General features: G+C 32.9%; 2 protein-coding genes across 7 annotated transcripts; one reads left to right on the top strand and one right to left on the bottom strand.

Annotated features, from left to right (window-relative positions):
• Positions 1-5,700: 5,700 nt before the first annotated feature.
• LOC130821781 (DNA-directed RNA polymerase I subunit RPA12-like) lies at positions 5,701-10,017 on the top strand. Of its 3 annotated transcripts, XM_057687569.1 has the most exons (7): positions 5,701-5,985; positions 6,081-6,122; positions 6,293-6,424; positions 6,976-7,016; positions 9,283-9,366; positions 9,476-9,535; positions 9,639-10,017. In XM_057687569.1, the coding sequence occupies exons 3-7, from the start codon at positions 6,307-6,309 to the stop codon at positions 9,714-9,716; spliced, it is 381 nt and encodes a 126-aa protein (XP_057543552.1). In that variant the 5' UTR covers positions 5,701-5,985; positions 6,081-6,122; positions 6,293-6,306; the 3' UTR covers positions 9,717-10,017. The 3 variants fall into 3 exon arrangements, with proteins under 3 accessions (XP_057543552.1, XP_057543558.1, XP_057543546.1); XM_057687575.1 differs by lacking the exon at positions 6,081-6,122; XM_057687563.1 differs by lacking the exon at positions 6,081-6,122 and having other exon boundaries at positions 5,702-5,981.
• Positions 10,018-10,117: 100 nt separating this feature from the next.
• On the bottom strand, positions 10,118-16,072 carry LOC130821759 (protein DETOXIFICATION 1-like). Of its 4 annotated transcripts, XM_057687551.1 has the most exons (8): positions 15,854-16,072; positions 15,379-15,633; positions 14,115-14,659; positions 13,563-13,649; positions 11,894-11,950; positions 11,533-11,771; positions 11,129-11,334; positions 10,118-11,043 (listed from the first exon to the last, which is right to left on the bottom strand). In XM_057687551.1, the coding sequence occupies exons 2-8, from the start codon at positions 15,622-15,624 to the stop codon at positions 10,975-10,977; spliced, it is 1,449 nt and encodes a 482-aa protein (XP_057543534.1). In that variant the 5' UTR covers positions 15,625-15,633; positions 15,854-16,072; the 3' UTR covers positions 10,118-10,974. The 4 variants fall into 4 exon arrangements, with proteins under 4 accessions (XP_057543534.1, XP_057543531.1, XP_057543527.1 ...); XM_057687548.1 differs by having other exon boundaries at positions 10,118-11,334; positions 15,379-15,636; XM_057687544.1 differs by having other exon boundaries at positions 10,118-11,334.
• Positions 16,073-20,177: the final 4,105 nt, after the last annotated feature.

Below are 20,177 nucleotides of genomic sequence, written 5' to 3'. Positions count from 1 at the left end.
TCCGACGTTGACTTTGCGTTTTGACCTCCAAAAACATGCGCGTGTTTGCAATTTCCTTATAATACACGCTCCTTTCTTTTCAACTTCCATAAACACTCCATTTACACCCTAAAATCCCATTTGAAATCATTCTTCTCCTTCTCTCTCTTTGCTTTGAAGTTCAATTTCTAGGGTTTTCAAAGGTTGATGCTTTGATCTTCCATTTAGTATGTCTTCTTCTAGTGGTTGTTCTCGTGCCATTGAAAACTCACAACATTGTAGATGCTACTGTGGGTTGCGAATTGCGATAATGAGGTCCTGGACCCCCAAGAATCCTGGGCGTAGGTTCATGGCTTGTAAATTATATGACATTGAAAGTGGAAGAAGGGGTTGCTCGTTCTTCAGGTGGATTGATGCGGATCAAGTAGAGTGGCAAAAGGTAACTATTAATGAGTTGGTGGAGGTGAAGAAGGAATTGATGAATGAATTGATTGTACTGAGGAGTGGGTTGAGTAGGTCAGTGTATGACAAATCAGACGGTTGGCATGTTGGGAGGTTGAAGGTGGTAAAAAACTGCAGCAAATGTCAATTTTTGGCTCTTTTGGTTGTTTTATTTTTAGGAACTGTATTTAATATGATGGACTAGTTTGGTTGTGTTGTTGGTTGTTTATGCTTTTGCCTCAATTTCAATATGTACTTTTGAAGTATTCAACCGAACTCATCAGTCGTTTATGTGTTTGAATCAAATATGTTAGATGTTAGATGTTAATGTAAACTTGTAGTATTGTATAGAATCAAATATTGAATGAAACTAGTTTGGTTAATGTAAACTAGTTTGGTTAATGTAAACTTGTAGTATTGAATCAAATATGTTAGATGTTTCTCTTTTTGTATCCATTTTATACTGTGCAGCTTGCATATCATCCATTTGTTAAGCATTCAACCAATTCTCATAATGCATAATGTCATCCATAACATGAAAATACATATAAAGTCATTGACTAAGCAATAAAAAGTAATAATGTTTAACAAACAAACTTCAGAGGTACTAAATTCAAGTGTGAGATGTTTGAGATGAATCTACTGGTTGTGAGGAGTTGTTGTTGATTTCTTCTTGACTTTGGCTCATTTTACCCCTTTTCTTCTTTATGGCTTGTTTTGGAACACCATCACTCATTGGCCTTCCTCTTTTTGCTGGAGGTTTAGGGGGTGCAGGTGGGTTCTTGCATTTGCTTTTATTGTGGCCTAGACCTCCACAGTTACTGCATGCATTGGGCTTCTTCTTTCTTAGTACTGGAGGTTCATGTTCAGCTTCCCCCTCACCCTTCTCTTTGATTCTTTTTTTTTGTGATGGTCTGCCAGGGAGCTTTTTCACAGCAGGAGGGTTAGGTTTGGGATGCTCTGTAGAATCCCATTGCTTCATTCCAGGCATTGGTTGGAAAATAGGTGCATAGGCTAATGCATACATCTCCTTACTGTATGCCTTGTGCACATACATTTCAGGGTTGCCCCTGAATGCCATGATGCATTTGAATGCATGACAACAAGGGATTCCTGTCAAATCCCACCTGAAACAACCACATGAATGCCTTTTCAAGTCAACCACCCATCTATCTCCATCATGATCAACCTCAAACAAGTCAATATCAGAAATTGTCTCAAAGCAGTTCTTGGACATTTCTTGGGCACTTTTGAGCACCTTCATAGCAGCTGGCATGATTGATCCATGATAATTCCTACAACCTTCCCTTTTGTTGAAAGCCCTTGCCATGACATATCTTCTTATCCACTCCATCATGCTCAATATAGGTTTGTTTCTACACTCCCTCAAAACCGAATTAAATGACTCACAATAATTGTTCAACACCATGGCTGACTTGGACTTGGGGTTGAAAGCATGCCTACTCCACCTTTGAACAGGGATGTTGTCTAAATACTTGAAAGCATCATTAGACAACATCTTAATGGCTTGCATTTGTTCATTGAATTTGTCCTGCATTATTTAAGTGTGTTCATTGATTATTTAAGCAACAATACACTAAAATTGCCTTATTTAAACAAGAGAAGAGTTTATAATATTGCCTTGGTCCCTGCTCTTGCTGCTTGCCAAAACAAAGATTTAAAAGCCGTTCCTGCAAAATTGAGTTTGAAGTTGGCCCATATATGTCTGCAACAATACCTTATATCTGCATTTGGCACTACTTTGGAGAATGCATCCAGTAGTCCCTGTTTCACAAAAAATGTGTTAAATTATTTAATGGAATACTTGAAATGGAGCATAAAAGAGCCAGGGTATTATACCTTTTGCCTGTCAGACATGAAGGTTAGCTGCTCATTTTCATGGACCCAAGTTATGTGTTCAGTAACATTACCAAGATCTTTCGTCAACAGATCAAGAAACCATGTCCAACTATCTTTATTTTCAACTTCTGCAACAGCCCACGCTATGGGAAACAAGTTATTATTCCCATCTTTACCAACAGCTACCAAACATACTCCTGGCCATTGCCCTTTCAGGTGGCAACCATCAACACCAATTATGTGCCTACAACCTTGTAGAAACCCCTCCTTACAAGGCTGCAAACAGATGTACATTCTTTGAAATGTTGTTGGGGGCCTTTCTATGTCACTGACAACAACAAATGCAGATGAACCAACAACATACTTCCTAACTGCAGCAGCATAGTCCCAAACCCTTTGGTATTGCTCTAATGCACTACCATGAATCATGTGAAGAGCAATGACCTTGGCATAATAGGCTTTATGATACTTCACACTTACCCCAATGTCCCTAAGAATCAACTTCATGAAGTATTTGAGCTTCAGATTGGGGTCATCCCTAAAATGGTCTAAATACCTTTCAGCTAAAAATTCAGATGTAACTTTGGGATTTGCACTGTGAAATCCACAACTATGTTCACTGGTCATGCTTTTAATCTGCCAAGTTTCCTCCAATTTTAATTTTCTACAATGAATTCTAAACAAACACTTATGCTCCTCACATATGCATTGTATATACCTACCGTACTTCAATGGGCACTTGCATCTATGTTTACAATATACACTAACTCTTCTTGAATTGTTATGCAAGAAATAGTAATCATACCTGTTCATAATAGCATGGTGCCTAATGGCCTTCCTAACATCCTGCACACTTTCAAATCTAATTCCCTTCTTCAACTCCACATTTTTTTTAAAGTCAACCTTAGGATTGAATACTGGTCCATCATCTACCTTATCATCATCTGATTCTGCTCCACTGCCTTCCTCTTCTGAGTCTTCATTCAAATCATCATCTTCTCTCACTTCAACCTCTTCATCCCTAACAGTCAGTTGAGGGAACTTGTGCTGTTGCAGGCCGTTCTCAACCGTACTATCCAAGTTCTTGGTGACACCTTCTGCAAATAAATCACCACCTACTGGTATATCTTCATCTGCAGCACCATCATATAATACATCATCCTCTGTTCCAATCTGTGGTTCAGCATCTTCAATGGTTACTTGTTCAAAACAAGACTTTGTTTTTCTCCTGAAGGCTGCTATTTTTTCTACTTTTTTGCACTTAGGGTTTTGGCTATTATTTACCATTTCATTGTGGTCCAACTCAGCTTCTGGGCCAACAGAAGTACTTGGGCAACCTTCTAATACCTTAGGCCCAGCCCAACCACAATCTTCAATGTCCAAATTCTTTACAGCATCTTCAAATTCACAAATATCCTCACTTCCAGCATCATCACTATCCTGCTCAAATCCATAACTATCATTATCCTCCTCAACTCCACCAACAGCATCCAAAGAACCCACATCCAATGTACTCTGATCATACTCCACAAATACAGTAATGAAATCATTCTCATCTTTCGTTGCCAATACATCAACTAAAGGTGTGTTGGGTGTAAATTCAGTTAAACCATTCATCAAGCTCCTCCCCTTCCTCCTATAATATACAGTAAACTCAGCATCTTTCCTCAGAATGACCTTCCTAACTAATTGTACAACACCAAAAAAATTGATTTCAGAACAACCCACTTTGATATCAAGGCACCCTTCATCATACAACCTCCTTTTCTTCTTATTAACAAATCGTCCCTCATGCCATATTTTTAGGTTGAAAATGCATTTGATACCAGTTGAAGGATTAAATACAGGGTTTTTTGTCCTCATTTGCACAATTACCAAATACAAACCCTAATTTCAGAACTCCACAAACACAATGTACTAATGCGTAACAATTAAACAATTGTATTAAAAATTCGATTTACAATGCAATTGACATCAAAAAGAGAGTAACTTTATTGCGAAAAAACCCTTACCTTTAACAATCGACAAGAATTAACAGAGCAACGAATCTTCGGTCACAATCAACAATGCTGAAGGGAAATGTGGAGGGAAGGAAAGGAAGATGAGGAAGATGGAGAAGAAATTCGCGAACAATTGAACTCTACCCTGCGTTTGAAATCAATCGCGCAATATGCAACTCATATAGCTTTTTCAACGTCGGAATTTGGACAAAACCCACCGGAATTCCAATTAAGGTGTTTAATTTAACAAAAAGTGTCTTAAAAGGTGTTTATTTGCAAAAAAAATTTTAAAAGGTGTTTCTTTACAAAAACCGGGTTTTAAAAGGTGTTTGTTTACAATTTTGCCTAATTTTTATAAAAAAATATATACCGAATATGATGATGATTTCTATATGTAAATAGAACATGTAGAAGTTCAAATACATTATTTTTTGCATGTACACTATAATAGGTATAAGCTTAACTCAAATTCTAAATTTTGTTTTTGGGTTTGAGACTTTGAGTTTAATCTTTCCTCAATATGTGATTGGAACAAACTTCAATGAATTTCTTTAAATATTGGTTAGTGAAAAATTCTTGCTTTTAGACAACAAAATTTTATCCCCTGGTTCTTTACATGAAAAATAATTCTTTAAATTTTTGAAATAAAATTATTATCTCAAATAGAAGTCTCACTTATTAAATATTTATTTGGTTGTCTTTAAAGACAAATTGCTATCTGAAATAGTAGTTAGAGTATTATTAGACCAAAAAGCATAAACACATGCAAAATATTTTATATCTCTTCGTCTTATAATAATTGCTATACCCATTTTTTAATTTGGGTAATTATATGAATTTTTTTTTTTAAGTTAGGTTTGAGGGATAATCCACTCCAATTGAGCAATAAACCAAATTATTGGTTTAGATATAGTCCACTTTCAAGTTCCAATTGATTAGAGACACAAAGTTAAAAAATATATTTCTAATTTCTAATTCTATAAAGACTTGAGCTAACTCAACCCAAGTCCACTCGATGTGTATATGTTAATGAGTTGATTAACTATTATTAGTTTTTCTTGTGCTTCACAAAAATGGGTATTGAATTATATACATGATGACAATGAATCACAAATCTAACTCAAAGCCGTTTTATAGGTCAGAAATTGAAGTTTTTAATCCAACAAGTCTAAGCTTGATTCGAATATGCTTATAAAAAAAATTTAATTCTAAATATTTTTACAATTTATTTTATAAGACGGTATTAGCGAGCAACGTCTCCTACATAGGCCAAATAACCCATCTAATATATTGAAGTATTATGAAAATATAAACTTTCTTATTTAAAATCGTTTTATCGGGAGTAGCTCAAGTATTTTAGACTTGGACACGGATCCAGGGACATGATCACATGAAGGATCCGTTTTTGATATTAAAAAGAAAACCTATAATATTCATCATTCAACAACAAAAACCCTAATGGCGTGAGTATGCTATTATGCTTAGTCATTCACTCATTTGTGAGTAACTCTGTTTTCTAGTTTCTTCAGTCCCTCAATTGTGAGTGCCGTCACCGTCAGTCCTTACCGTCGACAGCTTTTACTCACCGGTAGTTCTTCCTCGCCGCTGGCAGTTACCCACTACTCCTTAACGACTCACAATTACGAGGACTTCAGCCGATCATCCTTTGTTCTTTTTTCCTCACCGTCGGCGCAGTTTCCCGCAGGTTGTCCCTTTAACCGTCTTTATCTACCTTTATTTTTATCTCTCTTCTCCAAACCCTAATTTCAACAAGTGATTTCTTACCCATTTCTATTGCAGTCTACATTTCTGTAATATCTGCATAACCTCTGCTTTTAATTGGTACTATTTTGTTCACCCATTTTATCTGTTCATATCAATTATACCTTGATACTCCATTCCCCGAATAAGATTTTCAAAGTTTTTCTAGTATTGTTAAATTTTTGGGAATTTTATCAGAAGTATTCAGAACATCAATTTCATGATTCTTGTTCATTATCTATGATTTGCAGGGGTAAATAATTACATGGATTATTGTAGAAGGCGCGACTTTTTGTTCTGCGATTTATGCGGAACCATGCTGTCTTTGATTTCTACGAAGCATGCTCGCTGCCCTTTGTGCCTCTCAAAGAAAGCTGTCAAAGGTATTCAATTATCACTTGCTCCTTTTTTTTTTTTTTTTTTGATAAAAAACAGAACCTTGAATTTTGAAGATATATATTTATGGACCTTGATGAATATTTGGTCTTGTCTGACAAGTCTCAATTGATTGTACTTGGTTGTGATAGTTGTGGTCTAGAAGGGGAACTATTGCATCAAGATGGTTGTTTTTGTCTGGATGTATCTTATGTGCTTGAAAGCAATTTGATTATTTTGATTAAAGTTGGACCCTGTGGAATTTCATTACTAGACATCCTGCATCATATGTTGAGTTCATTTCCATGTTTGTACAATTCATAAACTCATGAATAAGATTATATGATGGTTCATCATGGGTTTTTTTTATATATCAATTATTAGGGTTTCATTTGGAGTGTTCTGTTATTTGTCTGCTGTCTCTACTAGGAGTACTATCTTAACCAGGAGATTTATGTTTTTTTTCCCTTCACTTTTGAATGCTTTAAGGTTTAATATCATTTACTTTAATAGTGTTCATGAGTACCATGATATTCACAATTGACCTTTTTTTCTTCAGCGATTGCAGGGAAGGAAACACATTATACTATATCAGCAGAGGTATGCCTATATTGCTGTGTCTACTTTCTAATTTATCGGAGCTTAATTGTGTGCATAATAAAATGTTGGCTGTGTTTGGAAATTTAAAGTTGATGCATATTGTATAGTTGATTTGATATATTAAATTAACATCAGTATAGCAAAGAGCACAATCAAATGTTAGAAGTGTAATATAATAGAATGAAGAAGCATCAATCGATAATAACTAAAGTGGAAAGAATATTTGAGGGTTTTTTAATGGAAATTTTGATGTGGTAACCTAACTTAATGCTTATTCATTTTTTCGATTTTTCAATGTAATTTACTTGTTCTATTTTGCTTGTTATTTTGGAGGTGATCCACTAAGGTTTAAGGTAAAATTATACTGAGCAATCATTAGAACAAGACTACATATGGGTAGCAATGTTGATTTTTTTAAAATGGATTATACTAGCTAGATGAGTTAGCCAAGTTTCATATGCTTGGATGGATGGGCGGTTTTACGATAAAGAATAGAATTCTGAGGATATAAGGAAGGGTTTTGGAGTTGTATATTTGAAGACAAGATGGAAAAAAATTCTATATGTTGCTTAGGTTATGTGCAAAGACGCTGAATAATGTCATTAATAAAAGCAAAAAGTTGAAACTTGGGGCTCTTGGAAGAGGAGGTAGGTCAAATATGACTTGGATAACAATTTTGAAAAAGCATGCGCTGCATATGACGACAAATAAGAATAAATGGAGAAGAATATATGTGAATGATAATTGAAAAATAATTTTTTATTTATGTAGATTTCTACATTATTACTTTTGCTATTCATTTTACAACATACAATGAATTTGGACTTCAACTGCAAATTAAAATGTTGCTGACTAAGCTGAGATATTGACTGCAAAGTTAGACACCAATTCTCAATTTGATAGGGCTGTTATTGAAAGTCTTGAACCATGAGTGTCAAACACTAGTGTTGCATGATCAGAAGCAGAAACTGCTTTGTGATGATGGTAACAATCCGGGTATAAATCAAGGAATACCCCAATTACGTATATGATCTCTCCATTATTAGATAATATTCTGAATCCCTAGTTAGTTTAGGTGAAACTGAGGTCTTGAAAAAAGAACCTCTTGTAGATTGCGACACACATGCCTTTTGGCTTTTGCTCAAAGTCATTTAATCCTTGGATAATTGGGCCCCCTCTCAACTTATACAGGAAAAGTTTGATATTGTTGAATGAACCAGAATGAGTTTTGATTAGTTAGGCTTTTAATCAAACAAATCAAGATCAAATGGGATACGCATTTCTCAACTCAAGTCCAAACTTGCAAAGCTTTTGATATTTTCACTTGTGTAAAAGATCTTTTCTGAATTTAGGGATATTTTCACATGCTTTTAATGTTTAAAGTTGATCCCAAGGATACAGAAAGCTCACTTGATTTTGCACGAGCAAACACAAGCATAATTTAGTTATGGTAGAATGCAACTTGAAGTTTTGGTTCATGAAGCGAACCCCATATTGTTGGAATCAAGGCTTTGGCAACTTATTGTATAATCACATCTACTTATGCTTGTAAAGTCTTAATCAATTCACCCTAATTACATCACAAGTCTAAAACACTAGAACTTCATACGTAATCTTCTAACCAATATCCTACTCTTAAGATAACTATAAGAACCAAACATTTTGAATAGCCAAGTGCGCACACCTCATCCACACGTCTTATGGCTCCTCAACAATCTCACAAATGTGATTCTTCAAATGCATGGGTTGCATGTCATTCTTTAACTTTCATGCACAGTCTTCCCCCAAAAACTAAAAGCCAATGAAAATAGCTACTATGAGTAGCTTTTTGGTTTTTGCTTAAAAGTCATTTACTAAATACTTTTTTTTGGCTGTTTGACAAACAAAAAAGTTAAAAGTTTAAAGCCAACAAAAAAGCCAATAAATAAGCTAATTGCCAAACACTTCCAGAGTCTTCCCTCAATAGATTTGAAGTATGAACTTGGGTCACACATGATTCATTGAATCCAATGAAGATACAAACAAGCAGGAAGTTGGAGTAAGGTAGAATACACACTGCCTGGATTTCCTCCTGCTACATCAATGAAGTAGCAGTTTGCAGGAATATTGGAGGGGGAAACTCCTTCTACAGAGAGAGACTCATTTTTCTGAGAAACAAAACAGTAGTATTACATTGAGTGAACTTAATTTCTCTGATTGATTTTCCGAAAATTTTTGGGCTGTTTCTTTTTCTTTTTCGCTGACACTGCTCTCTTTCACTTGTAAGTATATTAGAAGGTCATTACAGATAGAGCCATTTGTGAAGGTTGATGGCGTACTTACTGGTGAAGTGAAAGTGCAAAGACAACAGGTTTGTGAGACTAGTGCATATAGATTCGAATACCCGATATACAACATTTTTTTTATTTACATGGAAATATCAATTTTGATCACTGTATTCTCTCATCACCTTTTTGCAGATTAACCAACCATGTGAAAAGTGTGGACATAGCCCTGTTGAGCTAGTTGATTCAAGACAAGTAAGCTCTAAAAACATGTTTGCAATATGCATTCTTGTTGTTAAACTTATTCCTTTAATTTAATTGTTCATTTGAGAGCTGAACTCTACTCTTTTATCAACAGACGAGATCAGCAGATGAAGGACAGACCAATTTCTACGAGTGCCCTTCTTGCCGACACCGATGGAAGGAGAACTCTTAGCTCTTATATTTTTGTGGCAAGGAGAGTATGGAAAATCTTCTGTCTCATCCAAAAACCAGTATTTGGTATTTTTTCTTCTAATTTGTTTGTGATAGGATGATCTGTTGTGGCTGTCTTCCTCAGTTTATATAAATCTCATGTTTTTTCCTCAAAAATCTTTTTTTTGTTTGTTTTGCATCCAATCTTGGCCAAATGTTGGGAGCATTGTACGAGTTGTACGTTATATACGATGTTTTGGCAATATATTATCGGTGATGTTCAGATGAATAATCTACAAGAGAGGTTGATTTGTGTTATCGTACGAGTTGTTTTTATTTATTTAGTTTTCAACAGTTTTTTTGATACAACTTTGAAATGAAAACCAAGGATAACATGGGCAATACATACGATAAATTGGCCTAAAGTTTTAAATGTCATTTTAAGAAAATAATTGGACTTAGGAAGGAAAAATCTGGACTGGACTTGAATTTTTGGACTCAACCTGGAATCAAATTTAGACTTCACTACTTTAAACTTAAGTAATTCCAATGCAGCCTATTATTTTTGGTTTGATGTTAAATTAACTAAACACTAAAGGAAAATGAGGATCCATCTATGAAAACTTAGGTTTCCGAGTGGCCTTGCCTTCTATGTATGCGATTAGACCAAAAGATCATCATCATCGTGATATCCTTCCTCATACTGAACATCTTTTTCTCAAAGGATCTGAATAGGTTTCTACTTGTAAGATGACTTTTCAGCAATGACTAAAGGTTCAAGATCAACCACATTAGACTTATTCGAGATGTATGCCTCTTCATGAGTTCGACAGTTCGACCTTATGGCCGAAGCACCAACTCCTATTGCATTCAATGCTCCTTAGTTCAGAATCATAGGTTGACCTAGCGGTTGAAGACTTTCTCTCTCACCATGGATTCGATTCTCACTTCCTATAGGAACATCAAGTCCTCTTTCCTCCTCTTGCCTGTAAGATGATTCTCCTAACCGTGAAATGCTCTTTCATTTCTTCCCTTTCCTTTCTTTGTCTTCTCCGCTCTTTCCCGTGTAGATAGCCTCTCAACTCCCCTCTTGAGCTAAATGGGTTAATATGGGTTCATCAATTTCAGATGTTAATATCCCTTAAACTTATAAACATATATAAAGGTAATTTATTATTGCCTTATCTTTACATAAACTAAAAGCCAAAAGAACAAAACAAAAATAGAGGAAATCTAATGTAGACAATTGACTAAAAATTGCACAATTGATCACTACACAATCAATCAGGTGTCTCATTCACATTCCGTTCATTACTGCCTTCAGTTGTTCTCTCCCTTGCCTTGCTAGCCTGCATATAGACTTAAATGCTTCAGTTGATTCACAGCAGAAAATAGTAAATCCTTCACACAAATTGGAAATAGGAGATGATTTACCTGTTTTTGCCAATCGGCTTGTGCAGCTACTACAAGGAGTAGTATCGACTGTAAGACTGATCCAACAAGTATTCCGATCCATAAACCTCTCGCTTTCATATGGTAAACAAATCCGAGCACTATAGCCACCGGAATCCCTACCAAGTAAAATGCTCCTAGGTTAACATATGCTCCAAGTCTCTGCCATCCACTTCCTTTTGCAATTCCTGCTCAGCCATTGCTTTTGATTGTTATGGTGAAATTTAGCTAGACTGCCATAAAAAATTGAAAAACTCATGCAGGAATGATTGTTGGTTGTAGCTGTTGATTGGTTAGAATAATTAAAGTAATGATTGATAAGCTAGCTGTTTCAGCGAGCTGATATAGAGATGTTGTTTATTAGAGAAAAAGAAATTGAAACTAACCAGAAAGGACCATCTGAAGGCCATCCGTGATGATGGAAATACAAAGGAAAGGAACCAAAGTAGATACATATTTAACGACTTCTTTCACATGACTGTAAGCATAGCCTACTATATGACGACAACCAAATAGGATCACACTTGCAAGAAGTCCTTCTATTACAACGGTACATGTTACAACCCACGCTGATAGCTTTGCTACATATGGATTTCCTGCTCCGATCTCATTCGACACTCTTATACTGCATCCAAATATTAGTATCAGTGTAATTATCGACTATCGTATCATCAACATTATACCTAGTTCAATTATCGGATATGAGTCGAACTGAATTGAAATGAGTTAAGGGATGGAGAAATTTACCCTACAGCAATACCTAATCCAAGTGGTATTGTGAAGTGTAATGTTGATATATTTAAACTGCAAATCAAAAATTGTGCTCCTCCATCTTGAAAAGATTATCAACTCCACAAAGTCTGATGTTAACCTAGGGTTAACATCATAGGTTTTTTGTTTGTGTAGTGGATAATCTTTTCTATTAGGAGGAGGTAAGATTAATTTTGAATTAGTAATACATTCGATATAATAAATAATTTTAAAGTATGCTTTTTATATAGGAAAAATTACCTATAATAATTCAATTTTTTTTTTATTTTCTTACAATAATTCCAATGATGGATTAACCAAGAATAATCTCAACTTTTGAGTAAAATCACAAAAAATATTGTTGTTCAATTGTTAACTTGTAATTGTAGGTTAGCTTTTTTTAAAATAAAGAAAAAATACAAATAAGTAATAAAAATACTTAAAATTATAAGTAAAATATAAAAAATTAACAGAAAAATCACCTCCCTCCTCTTCCCTTGTTGTCCCTGAGCTTTTTTTTTTTTCCTTCTCACCTCTTGATTTTTCCCCTTCTTTCTAAGAAATTAGTTTCAAATCATGTATTTGGCTTCTTTTCTTGATTTTATTTTTCTGTTCCCATTATGTTCATTTATTAACATCTTTCTTGCTTTCTTTAATTTGTAATATGTCCTAAAATTAGAGAATACTTAGTTTACCTCATTTGCAATTATGAGATTTTATAAAATTGGTGAATTTTGTTTAAATTAGAGGGAAAAATCAATTCAAAGAAAGTTAAATAGTGAAAACATGAAAATGCAATTGAATTCATGTTGGTGTGGATTGTATTTCATTTCTCATTATGCCACCATTTTCATCTTGAAAATCAAACATTAACAAACCTGTAAAAAGAGGAGACAATATGTAAAAAAATTTAAGAGCAATTTTAGAAGTCTATAGCACTTTGTCTTGGTTAATCCAAAAAAATAGGTTCAAAAAAGTCCAACAAAATCCAGGATATAGTAAGGCTTCAACAAATCTTAAAAAACTGGAGGAAAACAGCAAATGCATATATATATATATAAAAAAAAAAAAAAAAAACGAAAGAAACAACAATGGAAGCAGCAACACTAGTAGTAAAGGCATAAAATTCCTTAAAAAAACTATCATTTTCAGATAACTCTGTTTCTTAACAATTTGTGTTGGAAAAGAATTAAAAAGATATGTAATCCCAACTAAGTATTTGGGTCACCTAGCATTTGGGCTTCTTTTAAGGGTAGCTAAAGAAAGAAGAATTTGGATTTCATTAAGGTGTTCTTAAGATCCTTTGTGACGTCATCGTTTTTGAAAGGATCTTGAAAATGGTGGAACAGAAAAGGGTTGAGTTTTATTTTCATAAATTAGAGCTAATGGAGGACTTGTTTTTTTGTTAGTGAAGAGTGAAGTGAGAGCAGAAAGACAGTAAGTGGAAGAGGGAGTTTTAGTTTATTAAGGTTTAATGAAAAAAATAAAAGAGGAAATTGATTTTAATTTTTGCCAACAGGTTGCAGGTAAACAAACAGCACCACAAGTTAAATGAACCAATATATGAAATTATTCATAGTTAATTGATAGTTAGGATTATTGTAGGAAAATCAGTAAAATGTTGGATTATTCTAGATAATTTTTCCTTTTATATATGCATACGTACCATATAGAAAGTACCGATGTCTCTAGTTGTGGATTGGGAAGACGACCTGCCAATAATGTCACGATTTCGAAAGCCCACCACTTGAGGCTATTGTAGGCATCATAATACATGCATGAAGTAGTTAGAAACAAATTCATATAAAAAACACTAATTATTTATTGAGATAGTCTCATTGTAAGATGATTTCAATTGAGTTAAGCCAAATTATTTATAAAAAAAAAACTGCTTTATGTACAATTGTGGATTTAGATTTCTTTATTTTTTCATTTTTTTTACTAATAGGTTGTTTGTATGGGCCGTCTCAACTTAAGACGCTCTCATACATGACGTGTTGATGTGTATTGAAGTATTTCTCAGATAAAACGCTCTCACGGTGAGACCAATTTTATTAGGCTAACCTAATGTACACTTATTGTCTTAAAATAGTAACTTACAATCTTAAAGTTGTCAATTAGAAAAATAAGTTAATTATATGAGCTCGTCTTATAGTAAGACGGTTTCATACAAAACTTTCTGATATGTGTTAATATTGAGTGAGAGAATATATCTTACCAAACCATCAAAGCCGCAGGAAACCCAAATCGAAGAAAAGGCCAAATGTTGTAGAAAACTTGTTTGGAGAATTGTACACGAGTTTTTTCACAAGCCGCAGAAAAGTGAATATAAAGTCCAAGAAACAATATATTTAGACAACCACAAAGGCTAAGAGAAAAGGCAACAGCTTCAATCCCAAACTTCAATTTATAAACAGAAATCCAAGCAAATAAACTTGTTATTCCAAGACCAGCTCCAAAGTTTAACAACAATGGCAAAACCAAACTTTGACATTGCAAAAACCGAATCATGGGATTGTAGATGGCAGCAGCAACGAGTCCCGGGATTAGCCAAACCGAAAATTTTCGAGCTTCTATCGATATTTCTGGGTCTTGACCCAGTAATATAAGTAATTTGTCCATGAAAATCCATAACAGGATGATTGGGATGCAGATCAAAAGTAAAGATATGATTGCACTGTAAACATATGTTCCTATTTGTTTGTGTTGTTTGGCTCCATATGCTTGCCCACATAGAGTGTCTAACCCACCACATAGTCCTATCTGCCCAAGAATGTAGTGTCCTGGATTAGTTCATAATCCTTGCTAGGGCACATATGAATGCATTTAGCAAGTACATTTTAACCAATATGAATGTGGAAGGGGTCAACAATGTTGGAAAATAACTCACATTTGATTCCACATGACACAGTGAAATAGAGAATAACCCATATGATTGAAGAATTAGAGAGGGTATTAGATTAAAAGAACTAGTAGGCAGTCAACTCTAATGATAAATTTATCAAACAATTGGCAATGAGGTTTAAATATTGGTAAAAGCAACACGGACGAAGTTAGAATATACGTTGAATTATAATTTAGGGGGTTTAAATAGCCGATAGACTATATATAGTCAAATGACTAATACAAGACGACAATAATTATATAAAAGCAAATCAATACTCTATCTCCATAAATCAAGAAAAAGTTATTAAATTATAAAAAAATTTTAATTTTAAATCTTATATAAAATACGTACCGCATATCTCAATATTATCATTTCTACTAAATTTGGCTAAATTTTTTTTACGTTTAATCATCTCTTATATCATTTCTACTAAATGATATCAAACTGTCAGTTTGGGCAATGTATTGATCTCGGTGGACTTACTTTGATTACCAAACTATATAAAATTTTGTTTATCATTCTACCGTTTAATACCAATAAACAAACAGATCGTAAAGATGATGAATGAAGAATATTGAAAGTAAAGCAAACTTACAAAGAGACTAAAGCCAGTAACGTTAGTAACAGAGATGGCAATGGCAACACTAGCCAAAGGAAGTTCCCCAAGATGACCAACCATCATTAACGCCACAACGTCAACCATATATTGGAGTATTGACACTGTTATCATTGGTGCTGCTACCATACTCGCCTTCTTTAGTTCTTTCATCAAACTTTTACTTGACGTATCCATCCGCCTTGTATTTGTATATGTATTTGTATTTGACGCCCCGGACTCCATTCTTTTCCTCTACTAGTTACAGATATATATCAGTATGAACGTGTAGTGCATAGGTGTAAAATTAACTCAACTAAAAGTTTAAACTAATAGTTGTGGCCTCAGAATATGTTATACTTCATATTCTAACAATCCCAACTTGGTTATGGTATGAATTTAAAAAAGGAAATATCCGATCAAGATGAAACAAAAAGAAGATTAAATTAAATTAGATAGAATTAAAAAACATTACCTTATATAAGTATAACAACAAAACGACTTATTGGTTCGGAATGAACGTAGCAAACACAAGAGTTGTCACAAAAAATGTTGGGACTGTGATCCTGAGAGTTACATACTGTTTTCAATTCTCTTGTTTGTTGCTCATGCTAGAAATTGTCAATACAACATGTATATTTTTTATTGTTTTGATTTTTTTTGATTCCATTTATTGTATATCTGCCATTTTAATTTGGTGAGAAAGTAAAGATTTTCAATGCAATATGAAGTATTATATACTCCTATATAGTAAGTTGTCATGAGGAGAGAATCAACTATTGTCTTGATTAAAGAGCTAAACTTTTAATTAAGTTGGTTTTTTAATATGGTATCAGAGCTCAGTGTTTTGAAACTTAATGACCCTTCGTTTAAGTAGAAAAATCAATGCCAGATATAAGGAGAATCAGTATTGCATCCATATAGTCTTTTAGCGCAAAAGACTCTCGTGTGAAAGGACATGTTAAGATATATAAAACATATCTTGGGGTCTTAACTATATCAACTCAAACTTTAATTGAGGTGGTTCCTCCACAAAATACTACTTTATAGAAAATGTTTTAGGCTCGATTCTCATTTAATCTTCTATCTGTTTATTTCTTCTCTTTTTATTAATTATTGTACCACTTTTCGTGTGAGTCTACCCAATTGAGGGTTGGAAGCGAATACAACTACTCTTCAGCTGTCAAATTTTTTTGGCTATTCCTTATTATATTCAGTTTGGTTCAACTTGGTTCATTATTATTAACTGAACAAGCTTATATTCTGTAGGGAGTATTTGACTAAAAAACTCGTAAATTACCAGAATGGCAAACTACCTTTAAAACTATTAATTACTTCTTGTCCTATTTGATTTGTATTTTTTATTGAGGTGTAAATATTAATTAGTAGCGAATAAAATAAAATAAAAATAAAAAATGGAATATAAATATGAGTGAATTAAATTTTTAAAAAAAGTAATTTATAGATGAGATTTAAAGACGACTGTTACATAGTAAGCTAGCGATACAATTTAAAATAGAAACTAAGGCCAAATTAAATGCAATGGATGAAGTATTGTACTATATTTTATGCATTTTATAGGTGTTTTATATTGACAAATACATGAGTTTTAAAACTCAGATACCATAGTCCGTTGGAATAATATTTTTTAAATAAGCAATGTTATAACACTAGTTATCAAGTTAAGTTAGCTCAGTTTTGGTTGATCTTTAATTATTTTTAACAATCATTTGTTAAGAGTTTCTATTAAGGGACTATTTTAACTAAAATGTTAAGCTGATAATTAAAGCCTCATAGTATATTATACTTATATATTTTATTATTTTTTCTTACAGAAAAGTCTTTTAAGATAAAAATATAAATGCAACATAAATTACTCACCTATCACATTAATTTCCAAAAACATGTAATGTTATTGTTTCAAAAGATAAAGTATTGATTGAGACTCGGATATATACTTCCTCCATTTCAAATTATTTGCAACATTATAAGATAATGCATTATTTATTCATCAGTCTTAATTTATAATTAGGTTTTAATTTATAAGTTAAAAATTATTAAATTTTAATCACAAATAATTAGAGATCTTAAAGATTGAATTAATGCATTGGACTACGTGAAAATTCAAATATTACAAGTGTATCATGGAACGAAAAGTACTTCATATTGTAATTCATATTATTCTATCCAGAGCCGTCCCGTTCATTTTTGAGCCCTAGATCAAAAATAAAAAGAACCTTTAAAAATTTAAGATGTAACAAATAATATAATACACCTTTTGTTTTTTATTGTTGATGATTTAACTACTTTATAAAAAAACATTAACAACTCATTTTACTTTGCAAAAAAATATAAATTATATCTAAGTTAATTCAATTTAATATCACTTACATACATAAAAATAAGTTTTTTTAGGCCCTAAAAAATATAAGTTATATCTAATTTAATTTAAATATTAAGGCCCTAAGCGGTAGTCCACTTTACCCTTACTAATAAACGGTATGATTCTATCAATTTAAAAGTGAAAAATAAGTTTAATTGGAGTTACAACTGAGTCAAATTCAGCATATGTAGAGTTGGGCTTGATTAATGCTGAAGGGAACTTGGGAAGTACGTCAAAAAGAGAAGACCTCAAGCAGCACGCGACATATAAGAACTACTTCTAATAAAGACAATCATGCAGACATGTCAATATGAAAGTATATCTTAATGCAAGTACACCAAATCCTTGTTTGTTTGTTTCCCATTTTTAATTTAATTTAGTTTAATGTCAGATGATCAGATCAAATATGGCAGATCTCTTCATCAATGCAATTCATGATGCACCACATTTTATGTTAAGGCCTGCATTGTGCATTTCACATTATCACTATTTCAATGAATTCCAACTTGGAATCAATCTTATTTTTTAAATCAAATCTTAATAAATGAATCACCAAGGGTGTTTAAAATGAGAAGAATAACAAGCATTTTACACCCTTAATTTGAGTAAGAGATTAAAAAAATATTTAGTCACGATCGAGCCAAAAACACTTAATCCAATGTCATAAATATAAAGAATGTTCTTAATTTATAACATAGTATCCTTTTTTGCATATATACTGACAAACAAAAAATTCTTCTCATCCTTCTAATTTTAAAATCCTTCTAATTTTAAAATCCTTCTTATTCGATTATATATATATATATATATATATATATATATATATATATATATATATATATATATATATATATATATATATATATATATATATATATATATATAACAACTAACCATGTTGCAACTAAAGACAAACAGAGTTACTTTGGAACTTTAGATTCTCAAATTACATAAGCTCGTTTCATGGTGAAACAGTCTTATATTTACAAATTGTTTCAATGAGCAAAGGTTTGTAAATGTAAAGGACGCTCCCAATATTCCGCACAAGGCAGAGTCCAGGTGGAAGATTTTTTTTCTGCAAGATGCGGACAAACCATACCTGTTCTCCTTAAGGAGGGAGTAAAGAGGATGCGTGCAGTCGAGAAACCTCCTAGCTGATACCTGCAGATGCTCTATTCATTGAGCCACAAGCGCTTTTGGTGAAAATCGAACTTATAATTTTAGTTAAAAATAGTAATACTTATTCCAACTAAAAAAAACCCAACTTTCGAAATAATTAGCGTATATTATCCCCAAATAATCATGTTGTCTAGTGGTGTGCTTAAAAGAATGAATAGCTTGTGATATTGAGAATGGCAATGCAAGGATGATCTAGACTTGGTCACTTGGACTACAATTGGGATCAACTTGCAAGCCCAAGAAAATTGGTGGTCCATGTATTATGAATTGTAGTCAAACCAAAAATCACTAGGGCTCAAGTCGGTTTATTGAAATTTGGATTGGTCTAAAATTTATTGGGGTAACACAAGAAAAATATTTATGAGCATTTTCGTTTACCCTTTAACTTAAAATATATTCTATTTTCAAGATTAATTTAACTCACTATTTATTCATCAGAGTCCGTCATAAACAACTCATTTTTTAGATTTAAGTTAACGTATAATTGTATTTGAATAAGAAGTTCAGATAATTCAGTAATAATTAGGAAAAATTACTCAAAATAATCCAACTTTTCTTCGATTTTCCTACAATAATCCTAACTATCAATTAACCATGAATAATCCCATGTATTATATCATTTAACCCGAACTGTTGTTGGCAAATAATTGACTGGTTGTTCTAGGTCACAATTAGATGTTTCATTTCATCTTCTCATTCATTACCTTACAACTTCTTCACTTGTCTCACATGCACATAACATCTTCATCTCCCCTCTTCTCCATTAAAACCCAAAATAATTTGCTTTTGAGTTCTTAAATGCCTGAGAATTAGAGATGCTGATTCACTGTTCCACATAAAGTCCAAGAAAATAATGTACATGATTTGGAATTACGTGAGGTAGACCCACATTGTAAGATCCTCTTTCATTAAGACACATTAGTTGTATTATGTAAGTTTGCGAATAAGTTTATTTATTTAAGAATTAATCAATTTAATTATGCTTATCAGTCATTTTTAATAGGAAAAATAAGCTTATTTTCTGGCATACTTTCTTTTGTTATGGAAGTATAAAATGAAGATATTGGGGTGATTTATCTCTTTATAAAGAAAGATTAACGACCATTGTTTGCCAAGAACAACCACTGTTTGATAAAATCCCCTAAAAAGTTTATTTTCTTGAGTGAGATTAAATTGTCTAAAAAATAAACCCTAATATGGACCATAATCTGAATCCTTATTAGACTCTTAGGGTCTA

The sequence above is a fragment of the Amaranthus tricolor genome, chromosome 1 (genome assembly GCF_026212465.1).
Source record: "Amaranthus tricolor cultivar Red isolate AtriRed21 chromosome 1, ASM2621246v1, whole genome shotgun sequence".
Lineage (NCBI taxonomy): Eukaryota > Viridiplantae > Streptophyta > Magnoliopsida > Caryophyllales > Amaranthaceae > Amaranthus > Amaranthus tricolor.
Note: the sequence above shows the minus strand (reverse complement) of the source record. Positions and strands in the feature narration are given on the sequence as shown.

Bases quoted from the DNA above. Each gene is read 5' to 3' on its own strand.
- LOC130821781 (XM_057687575.1), top strand. From the start codon at position 6,307: ATGGATTATTGTAGAAGGCGCGACTTTTTGTTCTGCGATTTATGCGGA. The intron at 7,017-9,282 runs GTATGCCTATAT...TTCACTTGTAAG, and splicing joins ATTATACTATATCAGCAGAG to TATATTAGAAGGTCATTACA. The intron at 9,367-9,475 runs GTTTGTGAGACT...ACCTTTTTGCAG, and splicing joins TGAAAGTGCAAAGACAACAG to ATTAACCAACCATGTGAAAA.
- LOC130821759 (XM_057687548.1), bottom strand. From the start codon at position 15,624: ATGGAGTCCGGGGCGTCAAATACAAATACATATACAAATACAAGGCGG. The intron at 11,951-13,562 runs GTACGTATGCAT...TTTGATTTGCAG, and splicing joins ACATCGGTACTTTCTATATG to TTTAAATATATCAACATTAC. The intron at 11,335-11,532 runs GTTAGTTTCAAT...ATGGCTGAGCAG, and splicing joins CCTTCAGATGGTCCTTTCTG to GAATTGCAAAAGGAAGTGGA.